At 40.5% G+C, this 22,165-nt stretch overlaps 2 protein-coding genes across 15 annotated transcripts in view; one reads left to right on the top strand and one right to left on the bottom strand.

The window, feature by feature from the left end:
• Positions 1 to 2,154, bottom strand: part of CDK12 (cyclin dependent kinase 12) — a 78,469-nt gene extending 76,315 nt beyond the window's left edge. For 9 of the 10 annotated variants that reach the window (XR_007459105.1, XR_007459104.1, XR_007459103.1 and 6 more), the window contains exon 1: positions 511 to 2,154. Coding sequence is in view for 7 of the 10 variants with exons in the window: in XM_049635937.1 (XP_049491894.1) it covers positions 511 to 1,559 (1,049 nt within the window). In the remaining 3 variants the exon portion in view is untranslated. The remainder of the gene's footprint in view (positions 1 to 510) is intronic. The other variant, XM_049635938.1, reaches the window with a different exon arrangement.
• Positions 2,155 to 9,150: 6,996 nt separating this feature from the next.
• Positions 9,151 to 22,165, top strand: part of MED1 (mediator complex subunit 1) — a 27,828-nt gene continuing 14,813 nt past the window's right edge. For 3 of the 5 annotated variants that reach the window (XM_049635918.1, XM_049635919.1, XM_049635915.1), the window contains exons 1-7: positions 9,151 to 9,378; positions 11,799 to 11,905; positions 14,037 to 14,115; positions 17,802 to 17,856; positions 17,960 to 18,092; positions 18,812 to 18,840; positions 21,500 to 21,571. In XM_049635918.1, coding sequence (XP_049491875.1) covers positions 9,354 to 9,378; positions 11,799 to 11,905; positions 14,037 to 14,115; positions 17,802 to 17,856; positions 17,960 to 18,092; positions 18,812 to 18,840; positions 21,500 to 21,571 — 500 coding nt within the window. In that variant the 5' untranslated portion in view covers positions 9,151 to 9,353. The other 2 variants (XM_049635916.1, XM_049635917.1) reach the window with 2 other exon arrangements.

Here is a 22,165-nt window from a genome sequence, read left to right as displayed (position 1 = left end):
TTAGGAAATAAACTTACAGCTTTGGAGACCCAGGGGACAGCCCACAAACAAGTGATAGATGACTTGGGCAAATACCTCAAGATAATACAAATGAAAATTTATAATTTCTTAGATCTCCAATCAGGTCCAGTGAGGTCTAAAGCACTAACACCAAGGTGACTTTAAAGTATTTAAGACAAAGCAACAGAAATCGCTACATCAGCTCTGGGATAAGCTCAGTTATCAACTCTGTGCACTCAATAAGCACAAATTTATGATTTTTTCTCACAGGAGCTTCCAACTGAGTATCTCGCCACAGGGAGTACCTACCTTTAGAAGTTTTAGGCATGTGAGCTCTCCACTTCTTGAATTCTGGGTTGAGGGAAAACCAGATTCACCTACTTGAATTCACTAGCCAATAGCAAAGTCAATGAGGAAGACCAGGGGTTTCAACAAAATGTTAACGTGACTAATTGCCAGTTCCTCATAACCCACCCTAAGTAAGAAAAGGCTGTTGGAGAAATAGCTCACCTGGGGAGTGGACTCCGACTCAGAGACCGTTTGCTCATGAAAGGGCTGCTGGACCGTCTTCGACCATAGGGACTGGGTGATCTCCCACTGTAAGAGCCACTCCTTTCATAGCTGGAAGAACGTCTCCGGCCATAGGGACTCACAGACCTTTGTCGTCTACTGTAAGGACTGGGTGATCGGGTGCTGGACTGGTAGGCCGAGGGCTCCTTGTAGGGAGGACTAATTGACTGCCTTCTTGAGGTACTTCCAGGACTCTTCTTGTAGGAGTCGTAATTGCTAGAGGTGTGAGATCTTGGAGGACTAAGGTCATAATCTTGGCCATAAGAAGCTCCTGAGGGGCTATCATCTTGCTTGGGGCTGTCAGACCATTTCCTATGGGGACTCCTGGATCTCCGTTTGGGGCTGTCCACCGTCTTGTAGCTTTTGGGTGTTTCCCTTTTCCGATGACTTTTACTCCGGTCTTTGTGCCCAGACTTCAACTCACGTTCTTTCCGGGTCTTCTCCTTATGTAGTTTGGATGACCTGGATTCCTTGTTGCTGCTGCTTTTGGATATCTGTGCCTTCCCATAGTCCTCATTCTCCTCATTTGAACGCTTTGAACTTCCTGATATCCGGTCCTTCATAGATCCCGATTTGCTGGAGACTTCCTGGTTTTTTTCTTTTTCTGTCTGTTTAGTTTTTAGTAAGTCCCGAGAACGTCTGTGCTGGTGGTGACGATGTTTGTGCAGGCGGTCACTCCGATCAGTTCCACGACGTTCATCATTCTCCCTCCTGTCTAGTTTGAAGGCCATATCGTCAGAGAAGGTATCTGAATCAGAACTGATGTCATCATACTCCACCAAAGGTTTGATAATTGTACCTAAAGGTGCTGCTTCGGGGGTCACCAACCCCATGTCTTTGGAGTGCTTGGATTTATGCCGCTTGTGCTTCGACACCAAGCGGTGACGCTCTCTGCTGTTGGAGCTGCCACCTCCCGATGACGGCTGCAAAGTTCCAGAAGCTCCTCCACTCCCGTCCTTCTTGCCCCCATGTCTCTCTGGATTGGGCATTCCCTTTCCCCTACCCTCAAAACGGGGAAAAAGTTCCCCAGCACTCCGAAAAGTAACCCCCACCCACCCCCCAACCCCACGCCTACCAAAGCGCCCCTAGAAGGGGGTGGGGAGGGAAGGGACTGTAGCCCAGGCTCCTCCTCCCTCCCGACTCCTCAGCACCCTCCTACATGAGGTGGGGGGTGAAGGAGCCAGGAAAGAAATGAGAGTTCCTCAGCAGTGGAGTTGCGAGACAACGGGTAGCTGCCCAAGTCTGTTTCCCGTCCTCCCCTCGCCGAGCCAGTCCTCAGGCCCGGACGCCGGGGAGGTCGAGGAAGTAGGAAGCCGACGGCCCGGGGACTGTGGGGCCGACTCCGGCTCTGGGGCCCTGTGAAGACTGCGCGGGCCCTTCCCCTACCCGGTAGCCCGTCTCGGGGCGGCTTCCTGTCGCTGGGGTCCCGCGGCCTAGGTGCCTCACGCCCCCTTTGTCCCTCTCTCCTGAGGCAGACCCTTTTCTTGCCTCCGCCTCACCTCAATACCTCACACACTCATTCGCTCCCTCACACAGACTCAGTCACACACTAGGTTAAACCGAAACGGCACTTGGGGAAGGGGGGGGAGGGGGCAAACCGAGGAAATACCGCGAGAATCCTGTGGGTTCTCGCGGTATTTCGTGCTTCCCTTTCACCTCTCAGCGCTTCTTGCTCACATAACGCGAGAGAGCGTCCCGAACAGGAAACGCGTTCCGGCAGAGTCTCGCGATAAACTCCCCGCCCTCCATTTGAGCAAAGCTTTATTGAAACGGCGTTGGGGGATTTTTTTTCTTTTTTTTTTAAATTCAAAGCTTTATTGGTAACTCTCGAAGAACTAACTCCCAGGCCCCGGCGCAAGACTCATTTTGCACAGTTTATAACAACTCTTTTAACTACCAGGATGAAAATATTATCAACTGGACAAAGGGCGGTTGTGGGGACATTTCAACCCAAGTTCCTAAGCATTAACAATTCTCTCCACTTATGTACGTATACTAGGCGCATTGTCCCTGTGTCTTCTACTACCTCGCAAAACACGATACCCTCATCCCCATTCTACAGGTAAGGAAACTAATAGTCACCGAAGTTAAATAGCTTACTCAAGGTAACAAAGCTAGTCCAGCAAGTGCCAAAGATGAGATTCAAATTCAAGTCTAACACTAAAGCACAGCTCTTATATAGTGTGCCACTTCCTCTTTCCACTCTGTTTAAAATCTGAACCTGAAAATTCATCACCTCTTGGGATCATCTGTGGCTTTTCTGGAATCATTTAGCCTGTTCTCTTCACACGGAAGATTATAATTATGAACAAGTAAAACATGGTATTCATGTGTGAGAAAAAAAAAAAAAATCTTACCCTGCCCTTCATTTTCTACTTTTCAAAACTTTGTACACATTAACTCATTACATCTTCACAACAATCATCTGAAATAAGGTTGTATATGTGAGGAAACTAAGGTACTGAGAAGTTAAATGACTTTTCCAAATTTCTTCATTCTTCATCAAATTTATCTGTGAGACTTTAAGGCCCTTCTCTGTGATACAGTGTCTACTCTCATACGGCCATCAAGCAAGACATGGGGAAAATATTCATACCACAAGATATGAGGTGATAAATGTCATAAGAATGATACAGAGTGCTCCAGAAATTCAAAAGGAGACTGGGAGTGTTAAGAAAAAGTTTTATGGGGCGCCTGGGTGGCTCAGTCGGTTAAGCGTCAGACTTCGGGTCAGGTCATGATCTCACGGTTTGTGGGTTTGAGCCCCGCGTGGGCCTCTGTGCTGACAGCTCAGAGCCTGGAGCCTGCTTCAGATTCTGTGTCTTCCTCTCTCTCTCTGCCCTTCCCCTACTCACACTCTGTCAATCTCTCTCTCGAAAAATAAATAAACATTAAAAGAAGAAAGAAAGAAAAGAAAAAGTTTTATAAATGTAGGGCATTTGAGTTGGGCCAGGAAGGTTAAATAGGATTTGTATATTAAGGGCCAGAAAACATCCTGAATGAAGGCGAAAGAATCCACTCTCAAAATCACTCTCTGAAAATGTTCTTTTTGCTTTTGGTCACATGGGTACTAAAAAGAAAATTTTTTACCTAAATGTTTAAATCCATAAATGTTGGCTAAAAATAAAAAAGATAAAATTTAACCATGGAAGAAAATTTAATGTCATCAAGAGAAACAAAACATAGAATTAAGTACTGGAACTCAGGTATGATAACTCCTTATTCATTGCTGCGAGAAAGCCTGGATGTAAAAGTCCCCACCAGTATCTGACATAACGGCAGATAGCATGAGACTTAATGGCCAATTAGTTGAAATGACTGACCCACTTTATCAAACACTGGCATGAGTTAGGCAAAATCACTCAGATTTTTTACATCTTTTAAATGAGATTAAGTTTCTGACCCAGGATGCGCCCGCACTCATGGTAAAATGGAGAAGTGTGGACAGTAGAAGAAATTATTGTGATGTGTCAAATAAAATCTTAAATAAAATTCATCACATAAACAGTAGTTGAAACTTTCTTAATTATCTGTTGATTGCCTACTGAAGACTAGAAACTCCTAGTGAATGAATGAATGAATGAATGAAGATTTTACTGATTTTTTATAATATCTTATATTTCTAGAGCACTGTTCAGTTTTCCACAGAACTCTTTTAAGTCTGTCAGTAGATATCAGTTGAACAAAAAACCTGGCGAGGTGGCCAGGATGGGTATTTCTATATGCATCTACTAAAGGTTGAAACTGAGACCCAGGAGTTGTAGTATGTTTACATTAAGTGTAGGAAGTACCAGGAGCAGGGACAGCTTTTTATTCAATCTTAGACCAGTATTCTTTCTATTTCAATACGCTGTCTCTTTTTGGTGGGTACAATGCTACTCTAATGTTAATAATATCTCAATGAAGCTGGAAAAGATTCTAATCTAGGAAATAGATTTTGATAAAGTGTTTAAATACAAAATCAGTGTAAACTGCAGAAATCTGTCCAACAGTTGGTGAGAATAGAGCTTGTATAAAATAAGGGTTGCTTCACTCTACAGAAAAACTTTGAACTCAGAAATTCCAGGACTGCACAGTTTGCTTTATTTGCATGACCTCCCAGGGCAGGGAGTCAGGGCAACTTTGTGAACCTCAAGGTAATCAGTCAGATGAAGACTGTACTTTCCCTGTAAATCACCCAGAGCAAGTCAGAAAGCTTCTCTTTAGGCTGTATCCAAGAGGAAATATTTAACTAAAGTCAATAACTGCTCCTCCCCACCCTAGATCAATTTATTAGTTTAGATTTTAGGTTTAAAGAGTCCTCTGAAATCTCCCTCAAAGCTTAGTCCTTTAAAATTTCACCATTGTCTTTTTCTTGCCATATACAAAGACTGCTCCTATGTACACTTTGAATGATTTTCTTGTTTAATGACATGTCTCTCCTATCTTTACGTCTGGAGTACAAATTTTTCAACAAATGTCATTTTATCTGTATTTTAAAATGAGAAATTATAACTTCCTATTCTATTCTGTGACCAAAATTTGGTATAGTTTACTTTATTTTCAAGCTTATAAGGTTTAAAATTCCATAGCTACACTTGGTATAGACATTGTGTAAAGTTTCCATGAGGAAATATAGTTGTATATCTAATATTGGTGTTTTGGGAACAGTGATAAATTAACAGACATTTTTGAGTAACTGGTTATTGTGACCAATCATATTTTCAGAACTCTTAAGTCAGATGACTCCATCAAGTGTTGGGGCTATGTTTTTTATTTTTATTTATTTATTTATTTATTTATTTATTATTTTATTTTACTTTTTAGAGAGAGGAAGAGGAGAGTGTGTGAGGCGGGAAGAGAGTCAGAGGGAGGGAGAGAGAGAATCTTAAGCAGGCTCCATGCTCAGTGTGTAGCCGATGTGGGGCTTGATCCCACAACCCTGGGATCATGACGTGAGCAGAAATCCAAAACCAGATGCTTGATCGACTGAGCCACCCAGGCATTCCAAGAGCTGTGTTTTCATGTTTATATTATGAGCTCCTACCTAATATACAAGAATTAGGATTCCACAGATGCTTGTTGAATGAAGAACACTTTGATAGCAGGAAACAGCATTTTATTTTATTTATTGGAAGCAGCACTTTATTTTATTATTAAGTTTATTTGTTTATTTTGAGAAAGAGAGAGCAAGCAAACCACATACAGGGGAGGAGCAGAGAGAGGGAGAGAGAATCCCAAGGAGGTTCCACACTGTCAGCTTGTAGCCCTACAGGGGACTTAAACCAAGGAACTGTGAGATCATGACCTGAGCTGATATCAAGTCAGATGCTTAACCAACTATGTCACCCAGTCTCCCTGGAAATAGCATTTTAAGTTTGCATTATCTTTGAATAGTCTCACTTGGACAAAATAATCTCTGTACATCATCAATTTTAAGTTGCTAGATTTACATTATAGAATATTTGGAACATACTTTTGTGCTAAAGACTATCCAGTGATTATCTGAAATTCAAATTTAACTGAGTGCTCTGTATATGTATATATTTTAAAAAAAATTAATGTTTATTTATTTTTGACAGAGAGAGACAGAGCATGAGTGGGGGAGGGGCAGGAGAGAGAGGGAGACACAGAATCAAAGCAGGCTCCAGGCTCTGAGCTGTCAGCACAGAGCCTGACCCGGGGCTCGAACTCACAGACTGCGAGATCATGACCTGAGCCGAAGTTGGGCGCTCAACTGACTGAGCCACCCAGGCGCCCCTCTGTATATATATATATTTTTTTTTCAACGTTTTTTTTTTATTTATTTTTGGGACAGAGAGAGACAGAGCATGAACGGGGGAGGGGCAGAGAGAGAGGGAGACACAGAATCGGAAACAGGCTCCAGGCTCCTAGCCATCAGCCCAGAGCCTGACGCGGGGCTCGAACTCACGGACCGTGAGATCGTGACCTGGCTGAAGTCGGACGCTTAACCGACTGCGCCACCCAGGCGCCCCAAGACAACCAAAAAAAAAATATATTTTAATGTTTGTTTATTTTTGAGAGAGAAAGAGTGCAAGTGGGGGAGGGGCAGAGAGCTAGAGAGACACAGAATCCAAAGCAGGCTCCAGGCTCTGAGCTGTCAGCACAGAGCTCCACTGGGGCTCAAACTTGCTAACCATAAGATCATGACCTGAGCCAAAGTCGGATGCTTAACTGAGCCACCCAGGCACCTCCCTGACTGTTCTGTATTTTATCTGGCAACCCTATTAATTTATCCCAACGATATGCACTGAGTCTCTGATGTGTGTCAGGGATTTGGCCAAGCAATGTCACTAGACAGTAGTGAAAGAAGTAGACCCAGTGCAGCCTTTCTGGCAATAACTATATAACAGGGAAGACAGACATTGAACCATCATGTAATTAATTTCAATGGTGAAAGTGCTATTAAAGAGATGTTTGAAATAATGTAACAGTGGACCTGATCAAGTCAGGAGTTAGAAAAGGCTTCTCTAGCCTAGAGGAAGACAATTAAATTGACATCCAAGTAAGAGGGCCTTAGTGAGGTGAAGGGGTCAGGCAAAGGAAGGCCCCTCCCAGCAGTTAAAAAGACCTGTTCAAGGATCTTGGAAGAGGAAAGAGTGGGGGAATTTTCTGCATGAGAAAAAAGGCCAGCAAGGCTGGGGATTGGCAAGGGAGAATTGGGTCTCGCATGGTTTTGTAGGCCCAATAAAACATTTGCCTACTGAGTCCAAGTACAGTGCTAGGTAGTGGGAATTAAGAAATGAGGGCCAGGGGCGCCTGGGTGGCTCAGTTGGTTGAGAGCATCGGACTTCGGCTCAGGTCATGATCTCGCGGTCTGTGGGTTCGAGCCCTGCGTCGGGCTCTGTGCTGACAGCTCAGAGCCTGGAGCCTGTTTCGGATTCTGTGTCTCCCTCTCTCTGACCCTCCCCCATTCATGCTCTGTCTCTCTCTGTCTCAAAAATAAATAAATGTTAAAAAAAAAAAAAATTAAAAAAAAAAAAAAAAGAAATGAGGGCCAGGGGCATCTGGGTGGCTTAGTTGGTTGAGTGTCAGACTTCGACTCAAGTCATGATCTCCCAGTTTGTGAGATGGACCCCCACATCAGGCTTGCTGCTATCAGTGAGTGCAGAACCCGCTTCAGATCCTCTGTCCCCCTTTCTCTCTGCCCCTCCCCTGCTCATTCTCTCTCTCTCTCTCTCTCTCAAAAATAAAAAAGTAAAAAAAAAAAAAAAAGTACATCAAAATTAAAAAAAAGAAATGAGAGCCATATCCAGCGCCAAGAAACTCACTATGTAATAACTCAAAGGAAAAGAGGATAAAGACTAGGTAAGAAATGGAATTTGAATTCTACTTTCAAAGAGCATGGTTATAGATACCTTTGTGGTAATAGACATGTTTTCAGACACTTCCCAAGATTTGTTTTTATTAAATTTAAGTGCTGTGCCTATAATTATCTGCTGGAATGGCCTTGGAGGATGTTTGAATAGCATTTTTGAAATGTGGACAGTCTGAGACTGAAGAGCCAGCAGAAATCCACCATTAGTATCCTTGCAGCGAACTACGTAACCTCAACTTTACAGCAGTTTTCTTTTTTTTTTTAATTTTTTTTTTAACGTTTATTTATCTTTGAGACAGAGAGAGACAGAGCATGAACAGGGGAGGGGCAGAGAGCGAGGGAAACACAGAATCTGAAACAGGCTCCAGGCTCTGAGCTGTCAGCACAGAGCCCGAAGCAGGCCTCGAACTCACGGACTGTGAGATCATGACCTGAGCCGAAGCCGGACGCTTAACCGACCAAGCCACCCAGGCGCCCAACAGCAGTTATTTTCAAAGATGTGTTTGCAAAAAGAACATTAAAAAAAAGCCATAACTATGTTAAGAATTTTCACCGAACGCATTGTATTTTAGCCAAGTTCTTCAGTTCCAGTGGCCACAAACTTCTCAGCATTACTCCAAATTTCTCGTTGTGAGGATTTACTTATGGAAGAGATAGGACATTCTTTGTGTCGAGTACAAGCTAAACTGCCGGTTTTTACTATGATTACAAAATAGGGACACTACCAATTGTGATACACCTTGGTGCCCTAAATACAATAGCATCCTATGTTCTGACCTCTACAAGTTTACTTTAATTCAAAATCTCCCAGATCTTCAAAAAAATTGGAATTGCGTGAGAAATATTTCTTAAATTTGAGAAAAAGTTAGGAAATGGGAATTAAGTGAATTGGACCGGCTTGGAACGTCATGTTACAAAGAGCCAATATAATTTTTATAGGATAATTTTTCCATCTAGTATCTCAAGAAAGTGTATTATCTTTAATAAAATGTTTGATACCAATATTCTTTGAAGAACCAGTCTTTCAGTAAAGAGATTCCGGGATTTTAATTTACGAACTTCTTTGCCATTTGCAAGCAGAGCCAAGCGCTACCAAACAAACACCATACCTAGGAGCAATTAACTCTCGAGACGACCGAGAACTAAGGGAAAGCTTGATTGGGTGATTCTCGCGAGAAGTACCACATTCACTATTTTTCGCGATATTTTCGTGCCCAACCCTTTTCCTAGTCTCGCAGGATCACGGTTAATCTCGCGATATTTGGGAAGTTCCGTGGGGAAAATGGCGGCGGCCGGGAGCACCCTTCTCTTCTTGCCGCCGGGGACTTCAGACTGAGCCTTCTTGGGAAGAGTGGGGACGGCTGGTGCCCTGCGTCCCGAGAGCCCGAACCAACTTGGTTCCCTCGTTAGTGGTGGGGGAGGGCTTATCCTCTTGTGTAGGACTCAGGACCTCCCCACCGTCAGGATGAAGGCTCAGGGGGAAACCGAGGGTGAGTGACTTGAGGGGGAAGGCAGGGGGCGGGACACAGCTTTGGGGAGCCAATCTGTGGAAGAAGCTGGGGGGCCTACGCTCCCGAGGTCGTGGAGTCCAGGAGGCGGGATAGGTGTCAGTTTTAGATTCTGACTGTGCCTTCTTTGGCGGTGAAGGACTCCGACTTTGGGGTGATGCGGGCTACCAACTTCTGTGAAGGTTTCCTGCTTAGCTAGGGGCAATCATTTGGGCCTCAGGACGTTTTTAACCTAGAGTTAATGGAAGACCAGGCGAGTGAATCTATAATTTGCTTACACCTTGTTTTAGAAGAGATATTTGAATAATGACGTTTAAAAATATAATTTTATTATAATGATATAAAGCTGTGTGTCAAATATTGGAGGATGTTTCGGCGTGAGTGAAATGATAGGACCTTAAGATTTTAAAAGCCAGTAGTTCCATAGAATGTCACAGTGGTCAAACCTTGTACTATTGTGTATTTGTAAAATGCGTTGAATTTATCGTTTCAATGGCTAGATTAACAACTGCTGAAAAACAACTTTTCTGTTGGAATCTTACTTAGAATCTATAAAGTTTTACACTCTTAACGGCTTCCTTAGTATTTTGGATATAGTTCTGTTAAGAATCACTGTATCAGTGTTTATCCATCTTTTCCACTTTGAGCTTTGTTAGATCAGCGGCCTTGCCTTACTCGTGGTTGTGTAGTCCCTGACCCAGAACGTGTTTGATTTGAGCGTTTGATTTGAGCATTCGTATAAAGTACTTATCATCAGGCTTCTTAAGGAAAAGGGGGGTGGAGAGTGTATTTTAAAGAAGAGGAAGAAGAAAAGTATATCCTTTGGTGCAGAGGACTGATGAGTGTAAAAAGGAAACTCGAGACAGGAATTTCATGCAGTTTGCTCACTAATGTATCTCCAGCACATAAAATAATGCTTGAATGAGTGAATCTTGGAAGTGGGAATTGCCAACAATGTGTTCAAAACTATATAAACTGGCTGAAACAGGCCTCAAACCAGTTTTCCAGGATATGAGGACATTGGAAGGAGTTTGAATCTTGATTTAGAAAATGCCACTGCCTTAACTCTGCTGACATTGTATTCATCTTTCAATGTCAACATCAACTGTCACTTTTTTTGTAATATCTCCACAACTAATAATGAACTTTTCCTTTTTTGCATTTGAGTAGTAATGTGTTTCTGTTTTTAACAGCATATCTCATTTTGCTCTGTGTCATGGTTATTTCCACTTTAACTTATGTACACCCCCTCACAGATGTCATCTTAGTCGTATTGTGTTTTGCATTGCCAGCAGTCTCTAGCACATGTCCTTGCTCGTATTATATTTCAGTAATAATAATTTTAAAAACCCTCACAGATGTCATCTCAGACATATTGTGTGTGTGTGTTTTTTAAGTTTATTCTTTTTTTTTTTTTTTTTGAGAGCGCATGAGAGAGAGGCAGAGAATCTCAAGCAGGCTCCATTGTCACAGAGCCAGATGTGGGACTCAGTCTCACAAACCATGAGATCATGACCTGAGCTGAAATCAAGAGTTGGACGCTTAACGGACTGAGCCACCCAGGCACTCCATATTGCAAGTTTTTGTATTGCCAGTGGTCTCTAATACAGGTCCTTGCTCATACTAGAAGTACACGAATTAGAGGAAGGATCAGCTATATTTCAAAAGTAAAAATTTAATGAAAATAAAAATAAAAACTATATTTCAATAATAAAAAAATAAAAACTATCATTCAATAATAAACGTAATAACATTTCAAAAATAAAAATCAACTAAATTTCAATAATGAAAATTATAATTCAGTAATAAAAATTAAGGGGGTTGGAGAGCATAAGAGCTTTGTTCACTCACAGGACAGAAACCGAGGTCTTTTCTACCTTTCTCTTACCTCTACCGGAAATTTATCCTTTAGTTGTTGACATATTTCCTATCCATATAGGTTTAGTTTGAAAAATCAAAATGACAAATACAGCCTGTTTTCTTGATAATACTTATATATTGATCTATTAGAGTTACATCAAAAAATTTCAAAAGCCTGTATTTCACATTGAAAACCAACTAACCATAGTAAGGCCATGTTCAAATGTATGCTCTACGTATATCATGAAATGATTTTGTCACTAAATTGTTGTCCTGATCCTGAAACATGATTAGAGGTGATTCTTTTTTTGGTTTTCATTAAAAGACTGAATAGAAACCAGTTATGTTTTAAGGAGTTCCTTAGACCCCAATTTCTGTGTCGTCTTGTTAAAAATAAATTATTTGTATGTTTTGAAGTAAATGATATTGAAAAATATTTTAACTGAGTTCTTACCAAGGATGAGGTATGGGGGTTTCTTTTGCAAGAAGAATTGAAATGTCTTGAAAGAGTTTCTAATGATGTTTTCTAATTTGTATCGTAGAGTCGGAGAAGCTGAGTAAGATGAGTTCTCTCTTGGAACGGCTACATGCAAAATTTAACCAAAATAGACCTTGGAGTGAAACCATTAAGCTTGTGCGTCAAGTCATGGTGAGGATTATGGTGGTGGATAAAGTGTTGTGCTTAGATAATTATTTAATAAGCTAAGCTCCCCATGTAGACTTTTTCAAACCAATTATTATAGTGTGTCCTCAGTCTTATTTATCACAAAACACCTGAGTACATGGTGCACATCAACTTGAGTCTACCTAAGAAGTTCTGTTTATAAAATTATGTTAATCATGAGCTATGTAGTACACTGGGGTACTTCAGGCAAAGGTGCTTAGAAATACACCTAGGAGAGACACATATGATAGACTGATGTAGGGAGACCTTTGTTCTTCACTTGCTATTAAGCTCCTTGAGCCTAATGTGATAGTATTTTCATGTATCTACACTGCTAGTAGAGTTTGCGATTAATTCTTAATAAGCTTCACCTGTTCACTCTGTCAACTACTACTTCTTGAGTCATTTATCAGTATGGGGAGCCCTTAAATGGAAGTTAAGTAGAAGATAAGGGGTAGTGACTGGATGTTAAAAGTTCATTCACGTGATTCCAGTGGTAGTCAAATGATGTAGGAAAACTTCTGTGATTTGACCTGGATAATGATGGGGGGGCGGGGGCAGGGGATCACTTTGTGGTAATTCATTCATGGATCTCTTCACTTAAGATTCATATACTTTTCTGTATATATGTTATATACTTCAGTGAAAGTACCCCCTCCTCCCCACCAAGTCTTAATTTGGGTCCATAGTAAGTTCAGTTTAATAGATTTATTAGTGTTTAATGTGATCATATCAGTATAGCTCCAGCAAAAGAACTAAATTTGCTGTCAAAAGACCTATATTTGAAGTTCTTAGTAGCTATGTGACTTTGAACAAATTATTTACTGGGTCTCAGTTTTCTTATTTGGAAATAGAGGCACACAATACCAGTCTGCTTTTCCACATAGTTTTATTTTGAGGATTTAATGAGATAATGGATATTAAAGTGTGGTGTTGCTTAAAGATTTTTGTAACTAAATTCAAGAAATATATGTATATCCTTTGGCTGAGGATTATGTACATAAAATATATATGTATATTTTAATGTTTTAAAAAGAAGAATGGCTATTTTTCCTGTCTGAGGATTCAGAGGTTGTCATTTTTATACAAGGTAGTCATATTCTAGTTGGAAACATGCTCTGTAAATGATATTGTCATTAGACATCATGAGATAGAGGAATTCGAGATGGCTACTAAGACCCTCTCATGGGGTACCAGTGTCTTGGTTTTTGGGCACCATAGCTTCTACTGTCTACTTCTCACTCTGCAGAGTCAGAAACCTAATTTTGTTGGTGTATTAAGACTTTGAAGAGTTTTCAACAACTGACATAGTAACAAAATCTCAGTAGACTAAATGTAAATCAGAATTCCAATTTATTAATCTACCACAGAGAGTTTATCTTTCCAGTTACCAGAATATTGGTTACCGTTGTGCAGAGCAACCCCTTATCTATTCAAGATACAAGGGAAGCCAGATTATTAATCGGATGTTTGTTTGTTTCTTAGAACAAAGAGAGATTTAGGACATGGAAAGGCCTGAAAAACTATCTTTGTATCATAAAGCTCTTCACATTTCTAGAGAATAGAATGTTGTGCAGAGAGGAACTTCTTCTTTGGATAGAGTTAGAAAAACTATGTCAGATCTTTTGTTCTTTGGGAGTCCCTTTTTCTGGACTACACGTTCTGTTTTTTAGAGTTACTCTAATTTTACTAAGGTCTGGTTATATTTCTTAGATTACACAGAAATCACCTTGTTAGGTTTGGGAATTGCCAGATCTCCTGAGCCACCCTATTTAACTGACTAAATTTAGGATGTAGTTACTTCTGCAGGAAGCTGATCTCATTTATTGTATTTGATTCTTCCTAATCTAAAATAAGATCTGGGCATACTTTTTTCTACCTTCATGTATGTGGATATGGATGTATCCATGTTTATGAACTTTTCCTCCTGTGGAAGGATGGACAGAGTAACAGGAATCTATAGATTATCAGAGTATATAGAGAATATAGAGTATATAGACCTATAGCATATAGTCTGAGGATTATCCTGAAATATTACTACTAGGATAAGTCCATTTACCTGAAACACTGTTGGCTTGGTTAATTTCTATCTTGAATGTTTTCCTCCTTGTTATAGGAGAAGAGGGTTGTGATGAGTTCTGGAGGGCATCAACATTTGGTCAGCTGTCTGGAGACATTGCAGAAAGCTCTCAAAGGTTTGTAAACATGTTTGAAATATGCTTTTTTTTTTTTTTTTTAATGTTTATTTTTGAGAGAGAGCAAGAGGGAGAGGGGCAGAGAGAGGGAGACAGGATCCCAAGTGGGCTCTGCACTGACAGCAGAGAGCCCAATGTGGGGCTTGAACTCACAAACTGGGAGATGATGACCTGAGCCGAAGGCAGAAGCTCAACCAACTGAGCCACCCAAGTGCCCCTGAAATATGCTTTCTTAAAATGCCCAGTTTTTATAAAGACTGTTTTATACTTACATGAGAAATATAAATTGAGATAGATAAACTTTCTTTGCTAGGTGGTGTTCTTGTTTTCACTATGGAGTTGAGACCACCTCTTAATTTTTTTTTTTTTTAATTAATTTTTTCAGAGAGAGAGAACAGGGGAGGGGCAGAGAGAGAGGGAGAAAGATAATCTCAAGCAGGCTCTGCACTGTTAGTGCAGAGCCAGATGTGGGACTCGAACTCATGAACTGTGAGATCATGACGTGAGCTGAAATCAAGAGTCAGATGCTTAACCGACTGACTGAGCCACCCAGGCACCCCAAGATGAGATCTCACCTGAATTTTTGAAACATTTATTTTTGATCCTATTTGGGAGACTGGTAGAGACTCAAAAGATAGTTGATGGAGGGTAACTATAAAGATAGCAAGGGAAAGTTCTTTTTCTTTACATGTTCTCTCTTTTTTTTTTTAATGTTTATTTTTGGGACAGAGAGACAGTGCAAGCGGGGGAGGGACAGAGGGAAACACAGAATCCAAAGCAGGCTTCAGGCTCTGAGCTGTCAGCACAGAGCCCAATGCGAGGCTTGAACGAACAAATTGTGAGATCATGACCCGAGTCAAAGTCAGACTCTTAACTGATTGAGCCACCTAGGCGCCCCCAGTTTCTTTTTATAATGTTTTATTATTTACTTTTGAGAGTGAAAGAGACAGAGCACAAGTAGGGGAGGGGCAGAGAGAGAGAGGGAGACACAGAATCCAAAGCAGGCTCCAGGCTCTGAGCTGTCAACACAGAGCCCAACATGGGACTTGAATTCTTGAACCGTGAGATCATGACCTGAACTGAAGTCAGATCCTTAACTGATTGAGCCATCCAGGCACTCTATTTCAGATGTTCTCTTCTAATTAACTTGCAATAAGAAAATGGACATTTTGGGGCGCCTGGGTGGCGCAGTCGGTTAAGCGTCCGACTTCAGCCAGGTCACGATCTCGCGGTCCGTGAGTTCGAGCCCCGCGTCAGGCTCTGGGCTGATGGCTCGGAGCCTGGAGCCTGTTTCCGATTCTGTGTCTCCCTCTCTCTCTGCCCCTCCCCCGTTCATGCTCTGTCTCTCTCTGTCCCAAAAATAAATTTAAAAAAACGTTGAAAAAAAAAAGAAAATGGACATTTTAACTCTAAAGGATTTTTACATTGTTATGGACAGTGTTTTCAGGAAAGCAAATAAAATTTAAATCATGAGCTTGAATATTTATGATTATAATTACTAGTTCTGTGTATTTTGGGGGAGAAATGAAAGTAAAAAACAGATTTTACTCTGATCCATCACAAATGAACTTGATTCAGCTGAATAGTTCCCCCCACCCCCACCCCTTGGGTTTTCTTTGACATCTCAAGTCTGAGAGTAGGTGCCTACAACCTTCATCGCCCCTTCTAATGTTTCCTTTTCTGATGGTTAAGAATCCTTGTTCATCAAAATGTAGAGAATCCCACTTTTGCTTCTTCCAACTCAACGTAGAGTCTCAATGTTAAAAAACTGGTAGCCCTTCCCAATCTGTGGAAATACTATGGTACGTAGAGGCAGAGGCTGTTAACTTTTTAACTGTGGTAAAATATACATAACATTTACCATTTGAACCATTTAAAATTATAGTTGAGTGGCATTAAGTACATTCACATTGCTACATAACCATCACTACCGTTGTCCATCTTCAGGACTTTTTCATCTTCCCAAGCTGAAATCCTGTATTCATTAAACAGTAATTTCTCCTTTCTCCCTCTCCTCAACTCCTTGTAACCATCATTCTAGTTTCTCTCTGTAAGAATTTGTCTACTCTAGATACCTCATGTAAGTGGAATGAAACAGTATTTGTCCTTATGTGACTGACTTTTCACTTAGCATAATGTCTTCAAGGTTCATCCATTTTGTAGCATGTATCAGAATTACCTCTCTGTTAAAAAAAGCTAAATAGTGGTGCCTGAATGGATCAGTCAGTTAAGCATCCGACTCTTGATTTCAGCTCAGGTCATGATCTTACAGTTCATAGGAATGAGCCCCGGGTCAGGCTCTGCACTGATAGTGCAAAACCTCCTTGGGATTCTCTCTCTCCTTCTTTCTCTGATCCTATATTCCAGCTCTCTCAAAATATATTAATAAACATTTTTTTAAAAAGCTAAGTAATATTTTGCATGTATATACCACATTTTTATTCCTCCATTCATGAATGGACATTTGGGTTTCCTTCCACCTTTTGGCTGTAGTGAATAATGGTGCTATGAATATTGAATATTTCTTTATGTTGGTTTTAGTTTTGATGTTAATCTTCCTTATTCTAACATTAGCAGATACATGTGTCTTTTTGAAGTTAAAGATAACTTGTCCCAAATGAGTAATGCAAAAGGGAGAGGAAAAAGGTCCGATAATTTTTTCAAATAGATCTTTTTTTTTTTTAATGTGTATTTATTTTTGAGAGAGAGAGAGACAGAGCAAGAGCAGGGGAAGGGCAGAAAGAGAGGGAGACAGAATCCGAAGCAGGTTCCAGGCTCTGAGCTGTCAGCACAGAGCCCGATGTGGGGCTTGAATCCACACGCTGCAAGATCATAACCTGAACTGAAGCTGAATGCTAAACTAAGTCACCCAGGCGCTCCAAATAGATCTTTTTTTTTTAGTTTTTTTTTTTTTTTTAACATTTATTCATTGTTGAGAGAGAGAGAGAGAGAGTGAGAGTGAGAGTGAGTGTGTGTGAGCAGGGGAGGGGCAGAGAGAGAGGGAGACACAGAATCCGAAGCCAACTCCAGGCTCCGAGCTGTCAGCACAGAAACTGACTTGAGTCTTGAACTCACCAACTACGAGATCATGACCTGAACTGAAGTCAGAGGCTTAACTGAACTGAGCCACACAGGTGCCCCCAAAATAGATCTTTTTAATTTTTTTTAAATGTTTATTTTTGAGAAAGAGTGAGACAGAGCACGAGTGGGTGAGAGGTAGAGAGAGAGGGAGACACAGAATCCGAAGCAGCCTCCAGGCTCTGAGATGTCAGCACAGAGCCTGACGTGGGGCTTGAACCCACAAATGTGGGATCATGACCTGAGCCGAAACCAAGAGTTGATGCTTAACTGACTGAGCCACCCTGGAGCCCCTCAAATAGATCTTTTTAAAGTAAGCTCTGTGCCCAACTGGGGCTCAAATCACAACCCCAAGATTAAGAGTCGCATGCTCCACCAACTGAGTCAGCTAAGTGCTCCTCAAAGAGGTCTTTTTTTTGACCCTTACTATTTAGGTCACAGCTAAGTCTTAACTAATGAACATACAGAAATTCTAAGCATTTGAACTGTTGGATGTAATGGCTTGAATGTATGGATATACTCCTTAGGATGTTTTGGTTTTTGAAGAATAAAATTTAAGTTATTTGGAGCATTTTGTGATTTCCTTTTTTTTTTTTACCCTTTCCTAGTAACATCTTTACCAGCAATGACTGACCGCTTGGAGTCTATAGCAAGACAGAATGGGTAAGTAGTCTATCTTAGGCAGAAGTATTTAACTTAGTGTTGACTTTGGGTGGCTTTATTTATGTGTCTTCTATTAATTTTTGTTTTGATTTGTTCCTGCTAGACTGGGCTCTCATCTCAGTGCCAGTGGCACTGAATGTTACATCACGTCAGATATGTTCTATGTGGAAGTGCAGTTAGATCCTGCAGGACAGCTTTGTGATGTAAAAGTGGCTCACCATGGGGAGAATCCTGTGGTATGTGCTGTTGATATTTCACTGGAATCTGTGGGGTTTACTTAGGGACATTAATTTTAAAATGAATTGTTGGGGTTTGAAATAGCTTGGGCTTAGGTTTTTTCATGAGCCACTGTAGAGATGATGTGATGGGCTGTAATGTAATATCAATAGCTCTAGAATGGAATTTAGAATAACATGGGTCCATCTCTGACATCATCCAAAGGCTTTGACAAGTGGAGACGCTAGAGGAACCCTTTCCATTTCATATCAACAAACATGAGCCGCAATTGAACAATAGGTGCTGGGGATATGGAGATAAATAACTTAAAGTTCTTATCCTCAAAGAGCTAATAATCAAAAAGGACAGATAATCTTGTACATAACTAATGTCTCTGAAAAATCTTGTAATAGAGATGAATGTTTAATGTGTGTAACCAAGATAGTTGAATGTGGACTCCAAGGATGGCATTAAAGAGAGGTCCTACTGTTTTAAACAAACTACTGAAAGTTGATTCCATTATAAACTAGTTCATATACTTTGATCTTGAATTTCCCACCCCAGCCCCATGGTTTACCAAGTAGAAAGAAGATGCTTTTTGATATCTTAACATAAGGATCATCTGTAGTTTTAATGTTGTTGTTATAAAGCATGTGCTATTAATAAAAGAGAAAAACTTTTGATGTCTTCAAAGGCCTTAAAGTAGTTTAAAGTTTTAACATGATTTGTTTAATTTCAGAGCTGTCCAGAACTTGTACAGCAACTAAGGTAAGCAAATGATGTTTATGTTCCCTGATACTGGCAGACAATGCTGTTCTTTATAGTTGGGTCTTGAGGCTGGTCAGAAGTTATTGTCTTTATCAAAAGAAAAGAAAAAATTTACTCTCCTGAGGAACATACTTATTTTCTTAGGTCAAGATTTTTCAGTCTATGTTTGTTCACTTTCAGTATGGACTTAGCTTGGTTTCTCAACTTACTCAGTCTATCCCAGGATTTTGCAACCTTGGCGGTATTGACAGTTTGGATTGGAAAATTCTTTGCTATAGGGGACTGCCTTGTGCAATGTAGGATGTTTAACTACATTCTTGCCTCCCCCCCCTCCCCCCGCCACTAGTTGCCAGTAGTATCTATCTCCTGACCTGTGACAATAAAAAATATCTCTAGATATTGTTAAATGTTCCCTGGTGGGCAAAATCACGCCTGGTTGAAAACTGATCTAGCCTCAAAAATTCTGTGTGCAACAAAAATAAATAGAAACTAATTATTGAATGAGAGAAGGCTTGAGAGAATTGAGTCTATGTCATGAAAAGAACTTATTTTCACTTTAATTTTGAGAAAAACTGTCTTACATTTAAGGTGTATGTGTGATAAACTCCCATCATAGGAAAAGCACTAGGCTTGAAGAGTTTCTTAGCAGTTAATGGCATTTCCTTCTGGATTATCCTTTCCCTTTAAATTGAGTGGAAATTTACTTTCTGGGATTTTGAAAAAGTCATTACATCAATTTTATGTTTTAAATATAGCGAAGTTCTCAGATACTACGTGGAAATGTCTTAAGGTGTTAATAGTGAGGGAATAAGTTTTACAGTCGGCCTTTGCAGTAATCATTTTAATGTGTTTCTAGCCAAATGTGCCAAGTTTGAACCACCTTTTAAAAATTGCAATGCAACATAAAAACCTTTTTATAAGTCTAGCAACAGGTGTGTTACCAGAATAGTCCAGAAAGCCAATACTTCTGGTTCTAATCCTGGAGTAGGAGACTGCACCAATTTATGAACTAACTGGTGGTGTTCTAAAGTTAATTTGTAAGCATGTTTTGAAATGGGAACTTCAGAAAGAATATTAGCCCTTGTGTGCAATTTTTAGTCACTTTGTATAGGTGATAATTTTAAGGTAGAGGGTTTATTTTGCTGCTGTTCTTGTTTCTTTTTACTGTCTTCATGGCATTTTGGGTAGTAAGTGCTCATATTTGCTCAATAAATGCCTGACCAAATATCTGACATTGGTAGGGCAATTTAGCCTTCAAGAAACTTTTTTTTTCTTTTAAGTTTGAAATAAGATAACAGAGAATTAGAGTTGTTGAGTTGTGTTGGATTCCTGAGCCTGCCCACAGAGCCTAATTGACTAAGAATCCAAACCCGAATATTGGGTTCTAGGAAGCAAGGGTTCTAGGTAGTAGTTTTCTTTTTTCTGGGGCAGATCTCGTCATAGGAACATTCTCGAATATGTGGCTTGCCTCCGTAGTGCTCATCTCCTTTTCTCCAGGCCTCTCATCTCTCTCCTAGTGTTCATTTTCCTTTCTGCCCTTAGATTGCCATATGCATGCAAGTATTCTATTTTCCAAATTTATTTGACTTCCATTTCCTCCAATCAAAAGTTTTTTTTTTCCCTCACAACATTCAATCATCTCAGTTACATATTAAGAGGAAAAGAAAGTGATTTATTTATTTATTATTTTTTAATTTTTTAATGTTTATTTATTTTTGAGAGAGAGAGTGGGAGCCAGGGAGGGGCAGAGAGAGAGGGAGGGAGACACAGAATCCGAAACAGGCTCCAGGCTCTGAGCTGTCAGCACAGAGCCCGATGCGGGGCCTGAACCCACGAACTGTGAGATCATGACCAGAGCTGAAGTCAGACACCCAACCGACTGAGCCACCCAGGCACCCCAGAACGTGATTTATTTAAACCAAGTCTCATTATGTAGGAGCAAATCACTGTAATATATGAACTATTAGGTCTTTTTGACTCTTTTGTACTGCTTACAAGTACCTTCTCCAGAAAAATGGGAAGGAGAAAGGGAAACTTTTTTTTGCTACTTTTTTTTTCTTTTTTAACCTTTTTTTTTTTTTAACGTTTTTTAATTTATTTTTGAGACAGAGAGAGACAGAGCATGAACGGGGGAGGGGCAGAGAGAGAGGGAGACACAGAATCTGAAGCAGGCTCCAGGCTCTGAGCCATCAGCCCAGAGCCCGACGCGGGGCTCGAACTCACGGACTGTGAGATCGTGACCTGAGCTGAAGTCGGCTGCTTAACCGACTGAGCCACCCAGGCACCCCTTTTTTAACCTTAGTTATTTTGAGAGAGAGCACGCGTGTGTGTGTGTGCGCGTGTGCTGGGAAGGGGCAGAGAGAGAAGGAAAGACAGAATCCCAAGCAGACTCTGCCCAATGCAGGGCTCGAACTCAAAAACTGTGAGATCATGACCTGAGCTGAAATCAAGAGTTGAATGCTTAACTGACTGAGCCTCCCAGGTGCCCCTTCTTTTGCTACTTTTGATTGATGCTAGAAAACTTTGGCTGGGGGGAAAAAAAAGAGTAAAGCAAATTATTAAAATTAGTTTTATATAGCCATGATTTTTTGGTACTTTGCATTAAGATTGAGTAGTAATTGTGTTTTATTCTCCTCCTTCTTTCCTGAACTCCTTATAGGGAAAAAAATTTTGATGAATTTTCTAAGCACCTTAAGGGTCTTGTTAATCTTTATAACCTTCCAGGGGACAAGTAAGTATTTCTTTATTTTTTTGCTTTTGTTGGAAAAATTCGTATAAATATACTTGTGCTTAAAAATTTGCCGAGTCTTCTGCCCTATCTTGTGATTTCTTCTCCTACTGACAACCTATAGCTTCCAACTTTATATCTTTTGAAGGTATTTTAAATAAATAATATCTGCATTAACGGATATAATGCTAAAAGACACTATAATCTTTGAGATGTCTTCAACATGTTGATTTTTTTTAGGTTTATTTATTTTGAGAGAGAGAGAAAGAGACTGCAAGTGGGGGAGGGGCAGAGAGTGGGGCAGGGGAGAGAATCCCAAGCAGGCTCTGTACTGACAGATGTGGGACTCCAGCTCACGAACTGTGAGATCATGACCTAAACGAAAGTCGAATGCTAGACCAACTGAGCCACCCAGGTGCCCCAACATGATTTTTAGGCTGAAAAGAAATTAGTTGTTGTTGAACTTGATCATCATTTTTATTTTTAACCTACCTGGGGTTCTGTTAACTAGCTTGGGTCTTTCAAATAGAATTGCCTTCAAGGGAATGTTAGTGTGTGTGTGTGTGTGTGTGTGTGTGTGTGTGTGTGTGTGTGTGT

This window comes from Panthera uncia, chromosome E1 (genome assembly GCF_023721935.1).
Source record: "Panthera uncia isolate 11264 chromosome E1, Puncia_PCG_1.0, whole genome shotgun sequence".
Taxonomy (NCBI): domain Eukaryota; kingdom Metazoa; phylum Chordata; class Mammalia; order Carnivora; family Felidae; genus Panthera; species Panthera uncia.
Note: the sequence above shows the minus strand (reverse complement) of the source record. Positions and strands in the feature narration are given on the sequence as shown.